The sequence below is a fragment of the Protomyctophum bolini genome, assembly GCF_963924005.1.
Source record: "Protomyctophum bolini genome assembly, chromosome: 3".
Lineage (NCBI taxonomy): Eukaryota > Metazoa > Chordata > Actinopteri > Myctophiformes > Myctophidae > Protomyctophum > Protomyctophum bolini.
This window is the reverse complement of record NC_137864.1, coordinates 21051187-21072373: the sequence shown is the minus strand read 5'-3', so window position 1 is coordinate 21072373 and position 21187 is coordinate 21051187. Positions and strand designations below refer to the sequence as shown.

Below are 21187 nucleotides of genomic sequence, written 5' to 3'. Positions count from 1 at the left end.
GGGTTGTAGTGGACACTTTGCCAAGGCCTCTCTCTCCCACTCACTCATGTAAATGTTGGCATAAGCGGGTGCAAATTTCTTGCCCATAGCTGTGCCCTCTATCTGTAAATAGTGTTTGTTATTAAATGTGAAATCATTGCAATTGAGACTAAGTTCTAATAGTTGTAAAATGGCATTGTCTGGTCTAGTGTTGTCCGGGTGTGTCTGGAAGAGGTTTCTAACTGCCTGTAAACCAGTGGCTGTATGTATGTTAGTGTAAAGGCTGTCAACGTCTATGGTGAAAATGTATGTGTGTGGTGGCACAGCTATGGGCTTGATTTTTTCCAGGAAATCATATGTGTCTCTTAAATAACTGGCGTGTATGGTGGAGAGGGGGTTGAGGAAGTGGTCTATATATTGTGCTATGTGGTAGGACTCACTGCTGCAGTCTGATACTATGGGTCTGCCGGGAGGCACCTCGAAGGGAATAGTCCAAGTCTGAGGATCCTTGTGGATCTTGGGTAGTAGATAGAAAATCCTAGGTCTGGGGTTATCGGGTCCATAGAGGAAGTCGCGTTGTTTGGAGGTGATGTAGTTTTGGTGATAAAGTGTTGTAATGATTTGTCTGAGTTTGATCTGAGTCTGTGGTTGTATGCTGGCTGCTATGTGAGTGTAATATCTGGTGTTGGATAGTTGTCTGTTGGCTTCATATGTGTATTGGAAATTATCTAAAATGACTATTTTTGAACCTTTATCAGCTGGTTTAATAACTATTTGTGTGTTGTTCCGCAGTGTTGTGATGCTGTTCCGTTCGTCTGTGGTCAGGTTGTCCGGTCTGTCTGGTGATGGGTGGTACTGATTAAGTGTATGGTTATCTAGCTGTATGAGGTCTCGTATCCTGCCGTCCACCTGGGAGAGTTTAGGCTCCCAGGTGGAGGGCAGGACAAAGGGTGTAGGTCCGTCTGTCTGTGTGTTTTGGAAGTAGTCTATTAATTTAAGTCTCCTATGGTATCTATGTGTGTCCCTTCGAAGTGCCTCCCAATCCGTCCCTGTGGGTCGAGGAATGTAGGCGAGACCCCTCTCCAGCAACTGGGCCTCTGCGGCCGTGAGACGGACGGACCTGGACAGGTTCAACACATTGGAGTGGGGGTCAGGTGCTGGTCGGAGGGACTGAATGGCTGTTGGACGTTGAGAGGAAGAGGGGGGAAGAATGGTGGTGGGCGGTGTGGGGGAGGGGGGAGGGGGGGAGGGGGGAGGAGGAGGAGGAGGAGGAGGAGGAGGAGGAGGGGGGGAGCCTGTTGGGAACAAGGTAGGTACCAGAGGAAGAGGAGAGATAGGGCAGGAATCCAGGCTGCGGCTCCTGTTTAGGGAAAATTTAAATGTGTGCACCAATGGTTAAATATTGTGACTGCTGTGGTGTGTGTCCAGTGTATGTTGTCGGGTTTTGTGTGAAACTGGTCAGGGTCAACTGGTGGGATGTATGGGAAATGTGTTGTGATGTACTGGTTCATGAGTGTGAGGTTCTTTTTCTGTTTGACTGTTAGGAACTGGGAGAAGTTGATGAGGGGAATGTGGATGCTGGCGTTGGGAAAGGTCCGTTGTGCCTCCTTGTGCATTCCACTTAGCTGCCTATAGGAGGTCTGGTCTGTATCATTGTCCTTGCAGTTGATGCCCACTGAGAGAATGACTTCTTCTACCCTGGGGTGAACCTCCGCCTTTTCCAAAATCTTGGTCAGGTGGTTGAAGGTCGCCCCAGGGTAGCTGTCTATTTGGAGCTCAGTGTGGTGTGATGGTGGGATTCTACTTAAATTGGAGTCCCCCAAGATGGCCACCGGCTTTCGGACCATGATGTTCCAGTCCAACACCTTTTTCTTAGGCCTGGCCGTGTGAGAGGTGGGTATACAGGGAAGTGCTGGGGATGGAGGGGGTGGTGACGTGTGTGGCTGTGAGGCGCCAGTAGTGAGAGGCTGCGGGATCGGGTGGTTCTGAGAGGGTTCAGAGGGGCCTGTTTGGTCACGGTTGTTTCCGTATAGAGGCCTACTCATCATTACCCGGGATCTTAGGGTACCGATCCCGCGCTTCACACCGGCGCCTCCTGTGGGGGAAAGGGAAATGGAGTTTAAAACATGGAATGATGCTGTGGTGTGCTGGGGAGTGGTGGGTGTGGTGGGAAGGACTAGTGAGGTGGTTTGGAGTGGACTTGGGGCTGTGGACTCCTCACAGGTGGAGCACCCTCTGGGTTGGAAACGGGGGGAGGTTCCAGTGGTGGTGTGGGTGGACATGGGTGTCGAGGAGGCAGAAGGAAGGGGATAGGGTGAGATGCCCGCCACCTCCACCTCCCGAACACCGCTAGGGGGTCCGGGTGAAGAGGAGGCAGGCAGTGTTGAGTCCTCCGGGACAGGGGGGAGGGGGGTTGTGGGGGGCAACCGGGAGCTGGTCCTCTGGGGTTTTACTCTCTGTGGCTGGGGGGGCGCCAGAGCAAAGGCCTCCGGACGTCTCCCCAGCGACAGAGAGCAAATGGGTCTGGGTGGTGGGCGGGGGGCACTAGGGAGGACGGGTCGCCGGTCTGTGGGGGTTATGAGGAGGGGTGGGATGGTAGGCCGCCTGGTTATAGGGAAGGTGAGAAGGGGTGGGATGGAAGGCGTGGGGAGTAAGGCTGGTGGGGAAGTGTTCCTGCCCAGAGGAGGGGGGAACACTTGGGCTGGGGTCCTAGGGTGTGGGAGCAGGCCAGGCCGAGCACTAGCAGAGCTATTGGGAGGTCTCGAGTGAGGTGGAGGGGGGGCGGTGTGTGTTGCTGTGTGTGTGTTCGCTCGTGTATGTATGTTGTAGCGGTTGGTATGTGTGACATGTTGCTGTGTATGTTGTCTGTGTTGTGTGTGTTGTGTGTGTTGTGTTGGCTGTCTGTGTTGTGTGTGTTGTGTGGTTGGCTGTGTGTGTCGTGTGGTTGGCTGTGTGTGTTGTGTGTGTTGTGTGTGTTGTGTGGTAGGCTGTGTGTGTTGTGTGTGTTGTGTGGTTGGCTGTGCGTGTTGTGTGTGTTGTGTGGTTGGCTGTGTGTGTTGTGTGTGTTGTGTGGTTGGCTGTGTGTGTTGTGTGCGTGTCTGTATCTGTAGTATGTTGCTAACCCGGGTCAGGGTTGCACACCCCTGAGTTAAGCTAGACCGCATGTATGTATTTGGTTAAAATGGGTGGGGTTTAAAAAAAGGCAAAAGCTTGCTCTGGTGCACTGGCCTAAAAGTGGGTCCTTAAAAACTGCTAAAACGTCTGAAATGTATGTATGTAGGTGGGTATGTATGTATGTGTGTAGTATTTTAAAAGGGGGGGCTTTTTAGTAAAAAGCCCAGCCCATAAAACCTTCCTATATTTAAAACAAATCCAAAATAAGGTTACCAGTGAAGGGCAAAATGCCTATTCACTGGGGACTATGCAAGGCAGAGGCGTCCACCCCCCTGAGTCCAAGTTAAGCTAGACCGCATACCTGTATGTATGTATGTATTTGGTTAAAATGGGTGGGGTTTAAAAAAAGGCAAAAGCTTGCTCTGGTGCACTGGCCTAAAAGTGGGTCCTTAAAAACTGCTAAAACGTCTGAAATGTATGTATGTAGGTGGGTATGTATGTATGTGTGTAGTATTTTAAAAGGGGGGGCTTTTTAGTAAAAAGCCCAGCCCATAAAACCTTCCTATATTTAAAACAAATCCAAAATAAGGTTACCAGTGAAGGGCAAAATGCCTATTCACTGGGGACTATGCAAGGCAGAGGCGTCCACCCCCCTGAGTCCAAGTTAAGCTAGACCGCATACCTAAACCAATGTCCGAAATGTCTTCTAAAACCCAAGGGTAAAATGGATATAAAAATAGACAGTAATAAAACCACCTAAAACCATAAAGGAGTAAAAGTTCACAGCAAGGCCTGGAAACCATTTATTGATGGGACAGATAAAAGAACAGAAAGAGATAAAAATCAACTTCTTTCATTAAGACCAGTGGGTGTTACAGTTAGTAATTTTTTAATCCATCTGTGCTCCATGAGTTTCCGCTGTCCACTGGTCCATCGGACTCCACATTCCAGACCTGAAATGATGAGGTTAGCGATAGAATGGGATTGAAAGTGTGTGTATAGGGTTGTGTTTATGTCTGCTCGTTTGATGTGATATAAGTGTTGTTTGAGTCGTGTTTCTAGTGTGTGTCCGGTTTCTCCTATGTAGTGTTTATGACATTGTGTGCAGGTGATGATGTAGACTATGTTGGGTGTGGTCAGAGACAGAGGGTCCGTAATGGGGGAGGAAGTGTGACTATGGGGGTTGTTGATGAATTTGCGGGGTTTGAAATGGAGTGTATGTGGCTGTGGGGGCTTGGGAGGTAAAGTGGAAAATTTGGAATGCACAAGGAGGTCTCCCAGGTTCTTGTTCCTTCTAAGTGCTGAAATGACTTGATGTGCTTGTAATGGGGGGTAGGATTGTTGTGTAGTGGTGAAATTTTGTTTAAATTTGTGGTGAAGTGGTTGGAGTGTATGTGAAAATGTGGTTATGAATGGGAGTAATGTTTTAATTGTAGAGGAGCCGATGGCCTGGATGGTGAGAGAAGAAGAGTTGGAGGAGGGAAGACATAGAGGAGAGGGTAATGTGTGGGCCCCGTCCAGGTCCGTCCCTGTCCGAAGAAGAAGAAGAAAGAAGAAATGCGTTCTGGTAAATCAAGTTTACCAAGGGTAACTCGACTAAGCATCAGATACTTGTTTACAGCAAGGCCCACATGGAGCATTTCATGGTAGAGGTTCAATGCCTTGTCCAAGGGCACTTCAACGGTGGTAATTTTAACGTGTCGGATCGCTGATTCGAACTGGCGACCTTCCGGTATCTAGACCGCTCCGCAATCCACTCGGCCACCGCTGCCTAGAGAGGGGCCTCTGATCCGGGTGCATGCTCTGAGGTGGCTGGGGAAGAAAGCTGGGATTGAGGTTAGGGTTAGAATTGGGGATGAGAGGGTTAGGGGTAGGAGGCAGAGTGTTGATGGAGAGTGACTGGGTGGGGGAGAGAGAGGCCAGGGACATGTATGTATGTATGTATGTATGTATGTATGTATGTATGTATGTATGTCATTCTTATGAGACAGGGATCCTTTTAATACAATTTAACTGAATTATACGTAGTATTATACCTATATCTTTCATGTCCCATGATTGCATTCTGTTCAACGCAGACACACCAACAGTCCGTGTAAAAAGATTTGACTGAGAGCATTTTTTCTCCCCAAAAATGTGTTAATAGCGCAGGCAGACTCTTCACGTACTAATAAGTGTCAGAGCTGAAATTGACATGTAAATATGAAATAAATGCAAACATGTAGCTAGGCGTAATGTTAGAGTCCACAGAAGACATGTAAATATGAAATAAATGCTTAAACATGTAGCTAGGTGTAATGTTAGAGTCCACAGAAGACATGTAAATATGGAATAAATGCTTAAACATGTAGCTAGGTGAAATGTTAGAGTCCACAGAAGTGAACCTTTCAAGCCTGCTTTCTCAACTCGCTGTTTCTCTGCAAGACATTACTCTATAAGCCATATCTCCAAAACTGGTGGGTCAAACTGAACAACCAATATGTCAATTTGAAGCTATGATTCCCTGCTTTCACATGACATGAAACGAAAAAAAAAATGGCAGTCCCTCAGTCAAATTTGGTCACAGATAATTACCTGGCCAATGTCTTTGATATAAGATGTCACCAACGTTCCGCCCTGGAAGGAATTGAAAAGTTGGTTAAAAAAAAAAAGAAAAAAAAGAATGTACCTCAAAGAACCCATTTATCATTTATCAGACTTCAATCTAGACGCACCTCAGGGAAGAAGATTCTGGAGGCGAAATGCTTGTAGTCCAGGAAGGGAATCGTTCCCACGTTTTCTATCAGGGCCGACTTTTCTGTCTGCAGATCCACGAAACCTGAGGACCGGGAAGTAGTTATGTTTACAATGTGTGTGCGCTCGCGTGCGTGCGTGCGTGCGTGCGTGCGTGTGTGTGTGTGTGTGTGTGTGTGTGTGTGTGTGTGTAAGCAGATCTTCAAGCTCACAATGTGAGCTTGTAGATCTGCTATTTTCAATATATTTTGTACAAAAAGATATGGGACATGCTGCAATATGAGTACTTCTACTTTTAGTACTTCAAGTACATTTTGATGCCGATACCTTTGTACTTTTACTCAAGTACATTTTCAATTCCATACTTTTGCTTGTAACGAAGTAGTTCTAAAATGCAGTATTGGTACTTTTACTTACTAAAACAACACTGGTGTGTTTTAACCGACCTTGTCTGATGTCGTTCCGGATGTCCAGCTCCAGGTCTTCGATGCGTTTGTTCATCTGAGCTGTGAGTTTCTGCTGCTGGCTGCGATGCAGGACCACCACAGCTACACAACAACACACAACACACCATTAAGACCACAGCTAGACAACACAACACACCATTAACAACACCACAGCTACACAACAACACACAACACACCATTAACAACACCACAGCTACACAACAACACACAACAAACCATTAACACCACAGCTACACAACAACACACAACACACCATTAACACCACAGCTACACAACAACACACAACACACCATTAAGACCACAGCTACACAACACAACACACCATTAACAACACCACAGCTACACAACAACACACAACAAACACACAACACACCATTAACAACACCACAGCTACACAACAACACACAACACACCATTAAGACCAGGAACACCACAGCTACACAACAACACAAACAAGGTGAGGGAATGAAACCAGGAACGCCACAGCTACACAACAACACAAACAAGGTGAGGGAATGAAACCAGGAACGCCACAGCTACACAACACAACAAACAAGGTGAGGGAATGAAACCAGGAACGCCACAGCTACACACCACACAAACAAGGTGAGGGAATGAAACCAGGAACGCCACAGCTACACAACAACACAAACAAGGTGAGGGAATGAAACCAGGAACGCCACAGCTACACAACAACACAAACAAGGTGAGGGAATGAAACCAGGAACGCCACAGCTACACACCACACAAACAAGGTGAGGGAATGAAACCAGGAACGCCACAGCTACACAACACACAAACAAGGTGAGGGAATGAAACCAGGAACGCCACAGCTACACAACACAACAAACAAGGTGAGGGAATGAAACCAGGAACGCCACAGCTACACACCACACAAACAAGGTGAGGGAATGAAACCAGGAACGCCACAGCTACACAACACAACAAACAAGGTGAGGGAATGAAACCATTAAGACCAGGAACCCCACAGCTACACAACAAAACACACAGGACCAGGGAATGAAACAATTAAGACCAGGAACACCACACACAACAAACAAACAAGACTTTATTTTTTTGGTGAGGGGGGGACGGGGGACGGGGGGGGGGGGGGGGGCGGGGACAGGGGGACGGGACGGGGGGACGGGGGGGGGTGACGGACATGGGGGTCACACACACATACATATCATACTGGGCGTCCTTGACAGTGAAATAGTTTGAGAACCACTGATATAGAAACATGGGACATTTTATACAATCTCAGGCCTCAATGTGTTAAAAACCATCAGTCAAATTTAATAAAAAATAAAGTGGCAACGGTTTACTTACCAACGATAGATATAGGCAGTAATAGGAGCAGCAGCAGGAGAAATATCTGCAGAGTGAGGACGACAACTCCGTCTCCAAATGTGATCTGGAATGCAGGAGCGGCACAAGAGTGGAGTTTCTACAGAGACTGAACGCATCGAAGACGGCTCGATATACTGTCAGATCGTTTAAAGCTAACAATATTCACCTTCAGGGCCTGGATTTTGTCGTCGGTTTTATTCAGTATCTTACAGATGAGAAACTCGGGTCCAATCCTCTCCATAACGCACTCGTACTGCTTGTCTCCCTGGAGCGCTCGGACTGACACCTCGGACAAACTCAGGTTCAGTTTGTCACGCTTCTTCTGAAGGATCAACAAGACAGACATACTAAGCATTTAAAGTATGAGGTATAAAGTACGGCAGCCTTGTGTTCATACAACAGAGAGATCGGCTATTGGGTAAGACTGACGTTATGTATCTTTCAAGGACCTTTCACTGCTTCGTCTCAACCATTACTCTATGGCTCTGGTCTCAGCCACCTACATGTTTACCTTACATGTAAACTACACAGGTCCATCTCTATTACTGTTGGAGCAGCCATAAACTACACAGGTTCATCTCTACTACTGTTGGAGCAGCCATAAACTACACAGGTTCATCTCTACTACTGTTGGAGCAGCCATGAACTACACAGGTTCATCTCTATTACTGTTGGAGCAGCCATAAACTACACAGGTTCATCTCTACTACTGTTGGAGCAGCCATGAACTACACAGGTTAATCTCTATTACTGTTGGAGCAGCCATAAACTACACAGGTTCATCTCTATTACTGTTGGAGCAGCCATAAACTACACAGGTTCATCTCTATTACTGTTGGAGCAGCCATAAACTACACAGGTTCATCTCTATTACTGTTGGAGCAGCCATAAACTACACAGGTTCATCACTACTGTTGGAGCAGCCATAAACTACACAGGTTCATCTCTATTACTGTTGGAGCAGCCATGAACTACACAGGTTCATCTCTACTACTGTTGGAGCAGCCATAAACTACACAGGTTCATCTCTATTACTGTAGGAGCAGCCATGAACTACACAGGTTCATCTCTATTACTGTTGGAGCAGCCATAAACTACACAGGTTCATCTCTATTACTGTTGGAGCAGCCATAAACTACACAGGTTCATCTCTATTACTGTTGGAGCAGCCATAAACTACACAGGTTCATCACTACTGTTGGAGCAGCCATAAACTACACAGGTTCATCTCTATTACTGTTGGAGCAGCCATGAACTACACAGGTTCATCTCTACTACTGTTGGAGCAGCCATGAACTACACAGGTTCATCTCTATTACTGTTGGAGCAGCCATAAACTACACAGGTCCATCTCTATTACTGTTGGAGCAGCCATAAACTACACAGGTTCATCTCTATTACTGTTGGAGCAGCCATAAACTACACAGGTTCATCACTACTGTTGCAGCAGCCATAAACTACACAGGTTCATCTCTACTACTGTTGGAGCAGCCATAAACTACACAGGTTCATCTCTACTACTGTTGGAGCAGCCATAAACTACACAGGTTCATCTCTATTACTGTTGGAGCAGCCATAAACTACACAGGTTCATCACTACTGTTGGAGCAGCCATAAACTACACAGGTTCATCTCTATTACTGTTGGAGCAGCCATGAACTACACAGGTTCATCTCTATTACTGTTGGAGCAGCCATAAACTACACAGGTTCATCTCTATTACTGTTGGAGCAGCCATAAACTACACAGGTTCATCTCTATTACTGTTGGAGCAGCCATAAACTACACAGGTTCATCACTACTGTTGGAGCAGCCATAAACTACACAGGTTCATCTCTATTACTGTTGGAGCAGCCATGAACTACACAGGTTCATCTCTACTACTGTTGGAGCAGCCATGAACTACACAGGTTCATCTCTATTACTGTTGGAGCAGCCATAAACTACACAGGTCCATCTATATTACTGTTGGAGCAGCCATAAACTACACAGGTTCATCTCTACTACTGTTGGAGCAGCCATAAACTACACAGGTTCATCTCTATTACTGTTGGAGCAGCCATAAACTACACAGGTTCATCACTACTGTTGTATATATATTTTATACGATATATATATATATATATATTATATATATATATATTATATATATTTTCAGATGGGGGTTGGCGGCCAAACACAGATAATTCTGGGGGTCCTTTACATGAAAAAGGTTGCGCACCACCACTGACACATAGAAACATAGGGTTTTTCAGAAAACCGTCAGGATTTAGAAGACATTTTGTAGAATGGTCCTGTTCAGTACCTGGACGGTGACCTGCAGGTCGGCGCGGTCCGGTCCCGTTCTCACGGAGGTGAAGTTGATGAAGTGTGGGTCAGGGTGGTAGGTCATGTGGACCGGGCACGGCAGGATCTGATTGGCTACCTTCAGGGACACGGAGACGCTAGTGGACGATTCACCGGCGCGTTGTTCAGCCAACGGGGGCGAGGCGTACCACAGAGTCTACGGTGACAAATAACAACGGAAATGATGTCAAGGGGTGTGTGTGTGTGTGTGTGTGTGTGTGTGTGTGGGGCGGGTGTGTGTAACACCCACCTCCATGGGTGTGTGTGTGGGACGGGTGTGTGTAACAGTCACCTCCATGGGTGTGTGTGTGTGGGGCGGGTGTGTGTAACAGTCACCACCATGGGGGTGTGTGTGTGTGTATGTGTGTGTGTGTGTGTGTGTGTGTGTGTGTGTGTGGGACAGGTGTGTCTAACAGTCACCTCCATGTGTGTGTGTGTGTGTCTGTGTGTGTGTGTGTGTGTGGGACAGGTGTGTGTAACAGTCACCTCCATGTGTGTGTGTGTGTGTGTGTGTGTGTGTGTGTGTGTGTGTGTGTGGGACAGGTGTGTGTAACAGTCACCTCCATGGGTGTGTGTGTGGGACAGGTGTGTGTAACAGTCACCTCCATGTGTGTTTGTGTGTGTGTGGGACAGGTGTGTGTAACAGTCACCTCCATGTGTGTGTGTGTGTGTGTGTGTGTGTGTGTGTGTGTGTGTGTGTGTGTGTGTGTGTGTGTGGGACGGGTGTGTGTAACAGTCACCTCCATGTGTGTGTGTGTGTGTGTGTGTGTGTGTGTGTGTGTGTGTGTGTGTGGGACGGTGTGTGTAACAGTCACCTCCATGTGTGTGTGTGTGTGTGTGTGTGTGTGTGTGTGTGTGTGTGTGTGTGTGTGTGGGACGGGTGTGTGTAACAGTCACCTCCATGTGTGTGTGTGTGTGTGTGTGTGTGTGTGTGTAACAGTCACCTCCATGTGTGTGTGTGTGTGTGTAACAGTCACCTCCATGTGTGTGTGTGTGTGTGTGTGTGTGTGTGTGTAACAGTCACCTCCATGTGTGTGTGTGTGGGACGGGTGACTTCGTGGCCGTGGATGAGTTCCTCCACAAACTCCAGGTTGGAACCCTCCATGGTGATGTTCCTGTTCCCACTGAGGAGAAAATGGTAAATGGTGCATTTATATTTCATATATAAGCGCTGTTTATCCAAAGCGTTTTACATACGGCAGCACTAGAATTGCATTTTATGTAGTCAAAGCACTTTATAGTACATTATGTATAGCATAGTATAGTATGTATAGTTTATATATAGATAGTTTCATTATATAGATACTCCACTGTTACGTTCTTACGCGCTTACGCATGTTTCATGATAACTACTTTTTATATATGGGATGTATTGCCATTAGGCCTGTCAAAAAAAATCGATTCGAGTTAGAATCGCGATTCTAATGCCGTCCGATTCAGAATCGATTCTCATTTTCCAAAAATCGATTTTTCTAGGATTTTTTTTTTTTTTTTAAGTTTTTTTTTTTTTTAATTTCACAAATGTACCTGTGCATGCAATGCATTATGGCCTGGGTTTCTGCATAGTGCATTTACTACCAGCTAAGCTAAGCCTGCCAATTGTACTTATTTTACACCTGTTTTAATACTAATGTATTGTTCTGGTATTGAGTGAGAAGAGATTTTGTAACTTTTGTACTGGTTCAAATTTGTGCAAGCTAAATAATGTTCTTACTCTTGGATTTAACCTTTGTGTGTTTAAATCATACTCGTACTAAATGTACTCTGCTTTCATGCCAGAAGACTGGAGTAGATCATGCTAAAATTCTATTTAATTGTTTTTAATAAATAAAAAAAACTGCTTTAGAATCGAAAAAATCTTTTTTGAATCGAGAATCGGACAAATCGAAAAGATCGTTTTTGAATCGAATCGTCACCCCAAGAATCGGAATCGAATCGAATCGTGAGACACCTAAAGATTCGCAGCCCTAATTGCCATGCTTTTTGTTCTTGCTTAATGTAGTATGTAGTTTAGAAACCGTCCTCCAGTGACATCATCGATGGGGAATACAACAAGCTAATAGAAACTGCAGGCTTTCTAGTCCTGAAAAGTTGCAATGCGAAAATGGAAGCCACCGTTCTCACGATGATGAAAATCTAAACATTTTTGTAAAAAAGAGTCTTGTTTAAAAAAAAAAAAATCTGCCTAATGATGATGTCACTGTCCATCAGTACAGTACCTGGCCCAGCTGGTGTCCGGTGTGATCCTGCCACAGACGGGTGAGGAGCGGTAGGTGAGGTGGGCGTGGCCGTGGCAGCTGCCGTCCGCCATGACGGCACAGATCTGGACCGGGCCTTTGTCCGCCGCGGGGACGTCGAACACCAGCCTGTGCCCCGACCTGTTACGCACCGCTGACCTGGAGATACAGTACACTGTTACGCACCACAGACTTGGAGATACAGTACACTGTTACGCACCACAGACCTGGAGATACAGTACACTGTTACGCACCGCTGACCTGGAGATACAGTACACTGTTACGCACCGCGGACCTGGAGATACAGTACACTGTTACGCACCGCAGACCTGGAGATACAGTACACTGTTACGCACCGCAGACCTGGAGATACAGTACACTGTTACGCACCGCAGACCTGGAGATACAGTACACTGTTACGCACCGCAGACCTGGAGATACAGTACACTGTTACGCACCGCAGACCTGGAGATACAGTACACTGTTACGCACCGCAGACCTGGAGATACAGTACACTGTTACGCACCGCAGACCTGGAGATACAGTACACTGTTACGCACCACAGACCTGGAGATACAGTATACTGTTACGCACCACAGACCTGGAGATACAGTACACTGTTACGCACCACAGACCTGGAGATACAGTACACTGTTACGCACCACAGACCTGGAGATACAGTACACTGAAGTTGTTTTGCTTATACTTAATCTAACTATACGAATGCAACACGTCTGTCTGTCTATCTGTCCATAGCACTTACCTACCCCCTTAGATAGCATTTCTGTAGACTTAGATAGCATTTGATACAGGTTCATAGCATGTTATGTAGACAGCACTATAATTGCATTGTATGTAGTCATAGCACGTCATAGTACATATGTATAGCATAGTATAGTATATATGTATAGTTTATATGTATAGTTTCATTATATAGATATTCCACTGTTACGCATGTTTCATGATAAATGCTTTTTAAGTGATGTATTCCCATGCTTTTTGTTCTTGCTTAATGTAAATCGCTCTGCATTAAGAGCGGCTACGAAATGCCTAAATTGTAAATTGTCCGGTTGTAATCCACGTTAACTTTCACCCGTTCACCGACGCGTTCCACTTAGGGACTTAGCGTTCCACTGAGGGACTTAGCGTTCCACTGAGGGACTTAGCGTTCCACTGAGGGACTTAGCGTTCCACTGAGGGACTTAGCGTTCCACTTAGGGACTTAGCGTTCCACTGAGGGACTTAGCGTTCCACTGAGGGACTTAGCGTTCCACTGAGGGACTTAGCGTTCCACTTAGGGACTTAGCGAAGAAGGACTCACTCTTTGGCACTGCAGTCCATGTCTCGGTGGAAGCGGACCCCGGTCACATGACCGAGGTTACGGCCGGTCATCAGGACATCGTTTCTGCCGTGGAACGACACCTCACTGGGAGAGACGGACGAGATGTGGGGTTCCTAGCACGCACACGCACACACGCACACACAGCCACACACGCATGTCGCACATACACGCACGCACACACACACACAGCCACACACGCACGTCACACACACACACACATGCACACAACGCCACATGCACACAACGCCACACACACATACAGACACATAGCCACATGCACACACAGCCACGCATTTCGATTTATTTATTTGAGTCCACATTTATAAAATACATTATCAAGGGCACAAATATTTTCAGTTGCTTCTGATATACTACGCACTCGAAACATCACGTGTCTCAGTGCTTGAGTCCAAACAAGCCCTAAATGTACAGAATATAACGCACACACACACACACGTCGCACACACAATTTCAATTCAATTTCAATTCAAAGGGCTTTATTGGCATGAGAAAACATACGTTTACATTGCCAAAGCAGAAAGAACAAAACAACAATACAGCAATACAATCAAAACAAAAATTATGTACTTTGAAGGTCAGAATCTTCAATAGATCAACTTCTGTGTACCAAGATAACTCGATGCAGGTATAGTGCAGGAATATACACACACTCGTCGCACGCACGCACACACACACGGTTGGATACGTGAGAACAGGGAAGTTGGGTTTGTTGAAATGCTAGATTAGACAAAGTGTTGAAAACACACATGAGAGGATATTACTCCACATCCTGAGGTGGAAAGATAAATCTGGCTGACTTGTTGTTTCTGTTTGTAAAACCATGTTTTTTTTAACCTTGTACTGTTGTTGCTTCTGCTATGTTTAGCTTTGTTTTTTCCCCCTAATAAAGTCTGATCCTAGTGTTGTTACGTAAAGCGATTTGGGTATTCAGAAAAGTGCTACAGTATATAAACTTGAGCTATATTATTATTATTATGTTTGTTTCAGTGAAATGGAATGACTGAGAGTTCCATGAAATTATGTTTTTATTGTTGTATACGGACTGTCAATAACGCTTTTTTTCTTCTTAACTTAGACTTTGTTTTAAAAGGGCTCAAGAACAAAGCAGCCTATTTTATTCCAGCAACCACCGGAGAACTGATCTGGAGAACTGATCTTGGTCTGTGTGTGAAATCTGTGAATCAGAGCCAGAGAGTTGCGTCATTGAGGGGTCAGAAAACCCAGCGCTCGAGCGCCGTTCGTGCAGCCTGGATGGAGAGGGACAAGCTGGACTTTGAAATACATTGTTTTCAACGAGGGGCGGCGCAAATATCAGCAATTTTAGGTCATGTGTGCAACATGACAACCGTTTTAAAGCAGTGGTTCCCAAACGTTTTCATGACGAGGACCCCCAAATTCACACTAATTAGCCCCGCGGACCCCCATTTGAGAAGTTATTCCAGGGATGTCATAAGAGAAGATTTTTTTTCAAGGACCCCCAGTTTGAAGTGCTTTAGTCTACGGACCCCCATTTAATGGCATTTCTATCTCTGGGACCCCGAATTTATATTGTAAAATCAATGTTAATTTTGCTCTGAGAGTGTACCCTAACAGGTCCATTTGGTTCCATTTGTACACTCTCAGAGTTACAGACCCATAAGGGTCCATTTGGTTCCAAACTACCATTTATCTGGGGACCCCCTGGAACTCCCTCAAGGACACCTGGCCGGACGCCACTTTGGGAACCCCTGTTTTAACGTATTGTCTCTGTAATGTTTATGTTGTACTATTACTAAGAAAAAACATTAAACAATCTAAAATAAAGGGATTTAAGATCATTAAATGGACAAAGCGTTCATGACTGGTCAAGTAAAAGTACAAATACCTTAAAATTGTACAGTACTTAAGTAAAAGTATAGCACTGCCGGGACCCAAACTGGTGAAAACAGAAGATGAGGTAAAAAACTAAGTATAAAGTATGAGCTTGGTGTACTTACTGCATCGTCCATTCCTGACTCAGCCATGGTACACACAGCGTCCTCCTGTTGGGTGGAAGTGAGAAGAGGAAGTGGTTGGTGAAATGAAGAAGCAAGCAGGAGCCATACTGTGATAATGAAACCCAATATAGTGTTTTAGTGTTTTACCGTTTGAAGCTATGATTATGCAGTATGCAATGACGACAAAACTAACAAGAAAACAAACATAATACCGTCTGTCAACCCATTTAGACCCAAGGACGATTCTACAAAAAAATGCCTTCTGAATCATGACAGTTTTCTGAAAAACTTGTTTCTATATCAGTGGTGCTCAAACATTTTCATGTCAAGGACCCCCAAAAATATATGTAATTGGCTGCCGACTCCCATGTGAAAATGAGTTGTTCCAGGGACCCCTCCTCCAGAAGCAAAGATTTGAGTTAAAAACGTTCGCTCTGAAAGAATATATTCAAACATTTGTTACATTAACAGCCAGGTTGGTCCAGGAACAGGTGTTGTCACTCCAGCCACACCCAGCCATGATGCACTGACGACACCTGAGGAGAGAACAACCAATCAGTGATGACACCTGAGGAGAGGACAACCACAATCAGTGACGACATCTGAGGTCTCATTCACACGTATCAAATGGGAAGCACCCTATGATCCGACGGACCATTGCTCCGAAGGAGCATTGGTCCGAGGTCGCTGGGGGTCGGGAGAGGGTGGGTGGTTAGGTTTAGGTGTCTGACCCGGGGGAGGTTAGGGTTAGGGTGAGGGTTTGAGGTAGGTCGTCGATCGGACCAATGGACCGTCGGCATATTGACGCGGACCCGTATCAAACACCATCAAACAAATGTTTGGTCATTTCTTTGAGGCCCCCACAATGCTTTTCCAATGGGAGTCACGTGGTTAATTGACCAAACATTTGTGTTTGATTGCTGGTGGTGTTCTGCCCCTCCTCTTGTTTTTGGCAGCAAATTTTGATTTTAGTTTCAGTCATAGTCTTTTTTCATTTAGTTTTAGTCACATTTTAGTCACCTGGAATGTGTTAGTGTTAGTCTAGTTTCAGTCGACCAAATGTCATGAGATTTTAGTCGACTAAAATGTATTTTGGCGGGCCTTGATGCAGTCGCAATGACTGATTTTACACTTGCTGAAAATAGCCGATCTACAACGTGTCGCGTTGTGAGCTTGTAGATCGGCTATTGTCAGTATGCAACAAAGTGTAACATGACTTATAGTGGATCTCTTGTCCACTAGTCCCATTCCTAACATTTGAGTCTATAGTTTTTATTTGTTGACAAAATCGACAGTATATTTAGTCTTATAGTTTTAGTCATCAATCATAGCTCAGTTTTCATTTAGTTTTAGTCAGTGGATAAAGGTAGGTCGTCTTATAGTTTTAGTCGAGGAAAACAACAGTGTGACTCACAGGAGCGAAGTAGGAGGTCCAGAGATGTGAGAACAGTTGGTCAGCCTCAGTCCCTCCTCCAGGCGGGTCTGTGGCGTCTTCCCCAGGAGGACCGTGACGGTGACATTCAGCCCTGGGAGAGAAGAACATCAAAAATCTAAAATCTTTTGAATATATTTTCATTTAGTTTTAGGCATATTTTAGTCACCTGGAATGTTTTAGTGTTATAGTCGACTAAATCTACAGTTGATTTTGTAATTGATGGCAGGACAGATTTTACACTTTTACACTGCATGCTGAAAATAGCCGATCTACAAGCTCACAGCGTGTCACGCTGCAACGTGTTGTGAGTTTGTGGATCTGCTATTTTCAGGGCACGACACCCGAGCGCAACCATTAACCAAATATTAAATGACCTCCTCTCCACTAGTCCCTCCCTAACATTCTAGTCTAGTTTTTATTTGTTGACAAAATTGTCAGTATATTTATTAGTCACAGTTTTAGTCATCATGGCTAATTTTAAATTTTTGTTTTATGTAGTTTCGTCAGTGAAGGATAGTCGACGTTTTTTCCGTCATAGTTTCAGAGGATGAAATCAACACAACTACCTATGTTGATTTCATCGACTAAAACTATGACCTATACCTTTTTTCACTGACAGAAACTACATAAAAACAAAATAAAAACTAAGCCACGATGACTAAAACTAGACTAAAATGTTAGGAAGGGACTAGTGGACAAGAGCTCCAGTATAAGTCATTTTACACTTGGTTGCATGCTGAAAATAGCCGATCTACAAGCTCTGCGACGCGTTGTGAGATTGTAGATCTAGTAAAATGTCAAACTAAACGAAAACTATTCAAGAGACTATGACTAAAACTGAAATTGACATTTGCTGCCAAAACTGACGGCTACTGCAGGGTTTGAGTTATTTTGGAGTGCTGAAAGGTCAAAGGTCACTGACCCTGACCTCTGGCAGGCAGTCTGTCAGTAGCGATGAGACAGGTGCACCATGGGAACCGAGGGGCGGGGCTTCCCGGGTCACACAACACGCGCCCATCGGAGGTGGTCGTCGTCGTGGAGAAGGAGCAGGAGAAGTCTGGCGGAGACGCGTCCCCGCTCCTACTCAGATGAGCCTGGATAGTCAGGTTGATCTGACAGGACACAAATAATAAAGGAAATGCATCTTTATAGCGCTTTTCCAAGTGCTTCTCAAAGCGCTTTACATTCGTTCATTCATTCATTCATTCATTGGGAGGTGAAGTGGTGAACAGTCGACGCCAGCGTCCTCACTTCCCACATTCACACACCGACGGTGGCGAGCTCACAGCCTCACACCGACCGACTCATTGGAGGCAACGTAGGGTTCAGTGTCTTGCCCGAGGACACTTCCACATGTGGACAGGAGGAGGAGGAGGAGGAGCCGGGATTGGAACCGGCACCGACCCACGGATCATTTGGACGACCTGCTCTACCTCCTGAGCCACAGTCGCCCTGCATGTCTTCATTTATTATAAATATACTGTATATAGATTATCATGGCATTCCTTAGACGTCTGGATAACAATTATCATGGGGCTTATAGGTATTTCAAAAAGACAAGATGGTAATTGACCAACACTTGATATGCTTAATTACACTGATTGGTACGTTGTCCTTATCATCACCCACCCAGCGTAAATAAATGCTCAGTATGTGATAAAAAAAATTTATGACAAACTAATTACTACTATTAATAAAACTATAATACATCTTTACTTGCATAGCACTTTCCAAAACAAGACAAAAGTGTAACAAGCTTAAAAGTAGCCCGAAACACAAAAGAATGAACCGTATATTGAATTGTGAAATGGACTCAACCAAAGTTCCATACACGTTACAGAAAGTTACATGTCTACAAAATCGTTGCTGTCATTTTTGAGATTTTTGATTAATATTTTTTTGTATAAATCAGCGCTATTGAACACCCTTTACGTCTGTGTGTTGTTTTGAAAATATTGAACCAATGGAAAGTAGTAAAAAGTGCTTTGGACAAATAAACCTCTTAACTCCATTGGACCCTCAAAATGTCTGCTAAAGCAACTATAACTCCACCACCTCTCCCCCTCTCATGGAAGTAATTGACAATATATAAAGTCACAACACCAACTTTGATGAGGCTGAATTGCTTTGTTATTAAATATATAAGGTAATTTTATGGAGTTATGGAGGTTTCCTCCCGTGTATGCAGATCTGTACCTGACCGTTGCTCTTCTCGACTCGATGAGAGACGATCTTCTGTTCGCTGGAGTCGTCGGGAATGGACAGCCACACCGAACCACGGCATTCTTCCTCAAACGTGCAGCTGTCAATTGAACGAGAAGTCATCGTCAAGACTGAAGACCGAGGACAACGTTTCAATTGAACGAGAAGTCGTCGTCAAGACAGAGGACAACGTTGCGACGCATTGTGAGCTTGTAGATCGGCTATTTTCAAAATGGCCAAAATGTATAGGGTTGAAGTGAAGTCTAATCAAAGGGTCTAATCAAAAAAAAATTAAATCGACAAAAAAGTACAAACACCTCAAATTTGGCAACCCCCCGAGGGGTCGCGACCCACGGGTTGAGAACCCCTGCTATAACAGACCTCTGCCTAATCAAACCCTCTGAGCACCAGCTGCACGGGCTGCTGTTTCCTACATGTAAACACACACAGTGTCATTTACAGTTAAACACTGCTCTCAAAAATGTTTTTGAAAAGATTTGAGCGAGGAAATAGACAAAGCAGAATTACGTAACGAATCAACAGAGAACTGAAAACACAAGGGCACATAAATAGACAAGGACTAACTAGTGTAGCAAGTGGCACAATGGGTAAGAGATTGACTGCGTGTAAACCAGGTTCGGAAAAGGAGCTCAATGTGTGTATGAAAACCAATGAAATAAGGCAGAAACTGGAGTGAAAAGGTAACTGAAATATTATTATTATTATCAAAAACAACTTAAACAACTTTGAACAATTATAGAAAATAATAAACCAAAAAAATGGGGGCCCTTTAAAGGTGGTGACTGTCCAGGTGGAGTTCCTAGCTAGGGGACATTCAGTCTTTCTCCAGGGGGGGAGAATTGGGTTACCACATTTGTGGAGGGAGGGGGGCGTCGAGGTCCGGGTCGGCTCGCCAGGTTCAGGTACCAGCCGGTACCAGAACCATCCAAGGAGTTTCCTTTTAAGGACACAAAAAACCTGACCGAAGACGAAGAGTATCCAAAGATTGTCACAGTGAACCTGCTGCTCCTGCCATGCTGCTGTCAAACATTTCGGCCATCTTGAATAGGTGGAAGTGGGAGTGGGGAGTGTAAGACCTGATGTCACTTTTATACTGCCTTGATTGACAGTTGACATGGGTTGCCATTCGCGGGTTGCCATGTTGGCTGGGTTACACTAGACACAGGTGAACACAACTGACCTGATCTACTGACCTGCCTATTTCACGAATCTTGGATTAACCATCCAGGATATAGGCCAAAACCAGGCTTTTTAAATCCTGATCTTTACAGCCTGGTTTATTCCGTTCCACTAAAGCCAAGCGAGGCTCAGAATTGGCGGATTTGGCGAGCCGGGATCAGCAAGCCTGGCTTAATAGACAGTCTGGCCTTTTGTCTCTAGACCCATTATGTGATCACAGATTTACTGATCCTTCTTCTTCATGTTTTGCATTTTGCATCCTTGCATCCTTAATAGTTGCATTACAGCCCCCTTCTGTATATCTCATTATCTTTACTAATCTATTCAAGACTTACTGATACAAGGACTTAAGCTTCTAAAATAAATACTGCTGCTGTAATTAAAGAGAGAACATACTCTCAATAGTGGATAGACTGAATGATTAACTACCCCAAAAATATAGTTTACATTTTACCACTACTATTAACTTAAAACAGAATTCTTAATATTGTAAGCATAATGATATTGTCGCATTGTGATATTTGGCCATAACTCCCTCCTCTGAGGGAGCTACCTTTGGGGAAGGGGGTTGTTGTCCAGACAGGGGCCAGACTGGTGAGGGTCATGGGTTCATGTAGCATGCCAAAATTTGTGCTATTGCCATTGAGAATACATTGGGCGTTTAAGTTAAATAACTCAGAAACTACAAAACATTTCAAAGTTCCAGCATGTGTCTCCACAGTAAGCTGAATTTTACAAAGTGTGAATGGAGTTTCTAGGTGATTTTTTGAAGTGCCACTATCTGC

General features: G+C 44.9%; 1 protein-coding gene across 1 annotated transcript in view; it reads right to left on the bottom strand.

Annotated features, from left to right (window-relative positions):
* Nucleotides 1-20645, bottom strand: part of LOC308312346 (plexin-C1-like) — a gene marked incomplete at its 5' end in the record, with an annotated part of 201110 nt that extends 180465 nt beyond the window's left edge. The window contains 18 exons of the mRNA XM_080758951.1: nt 5668-5709; nt 5808-5911; nt 6273-6374; nt 7623-7707; nt 7810-7965; nt 9949-10146; nt 11014-11113; nt 12209-12385; nt 13548-13681; nt 15566-15610; nt 16029-16101; nt 16980-17091; nt 17923-18112; nt 19197-19333; nt 19600-19632; nt 19731-19749; nt 20072-20180; nt 20629-20645. Of these exons, the coding sequence (XP_080615077.1) occupies nt 5668-5709; nt 5808-5911; nt 6273-6374; nt 7623-7707; nt 7810-7965; nt 9949-10146; nt 11014-11113; nt 12209-12385; nt 13548-13681; nt 15566-15610; nt 16029-16101; nt 16980-17091; nt 17923-18112; nt 19197-19333; nt 19600-19632; nt 19731-19749; nt 20072-20180; nt 20629-20645 (1833 nt within the window). The remainder of the gene's footprint in view (nt 1-5667; nt 5710-5807; nt 5912-6272; nt 6375-7622; nt 7708-7809; nt 7966-9948; nt 10147-11013; nt 11114-12208; nt 12386-13547; nt 13682-15565; nt 15611-16028; nt 16102-16979; nt 17092-17922; nt 18113-19196; nt 19334-19599; nt 19633-19730; nt 19750-20071; nt 20181-20628) is intronic.
* Nucleotides 20646-21187: the final 542 nt, after the last annotated feature.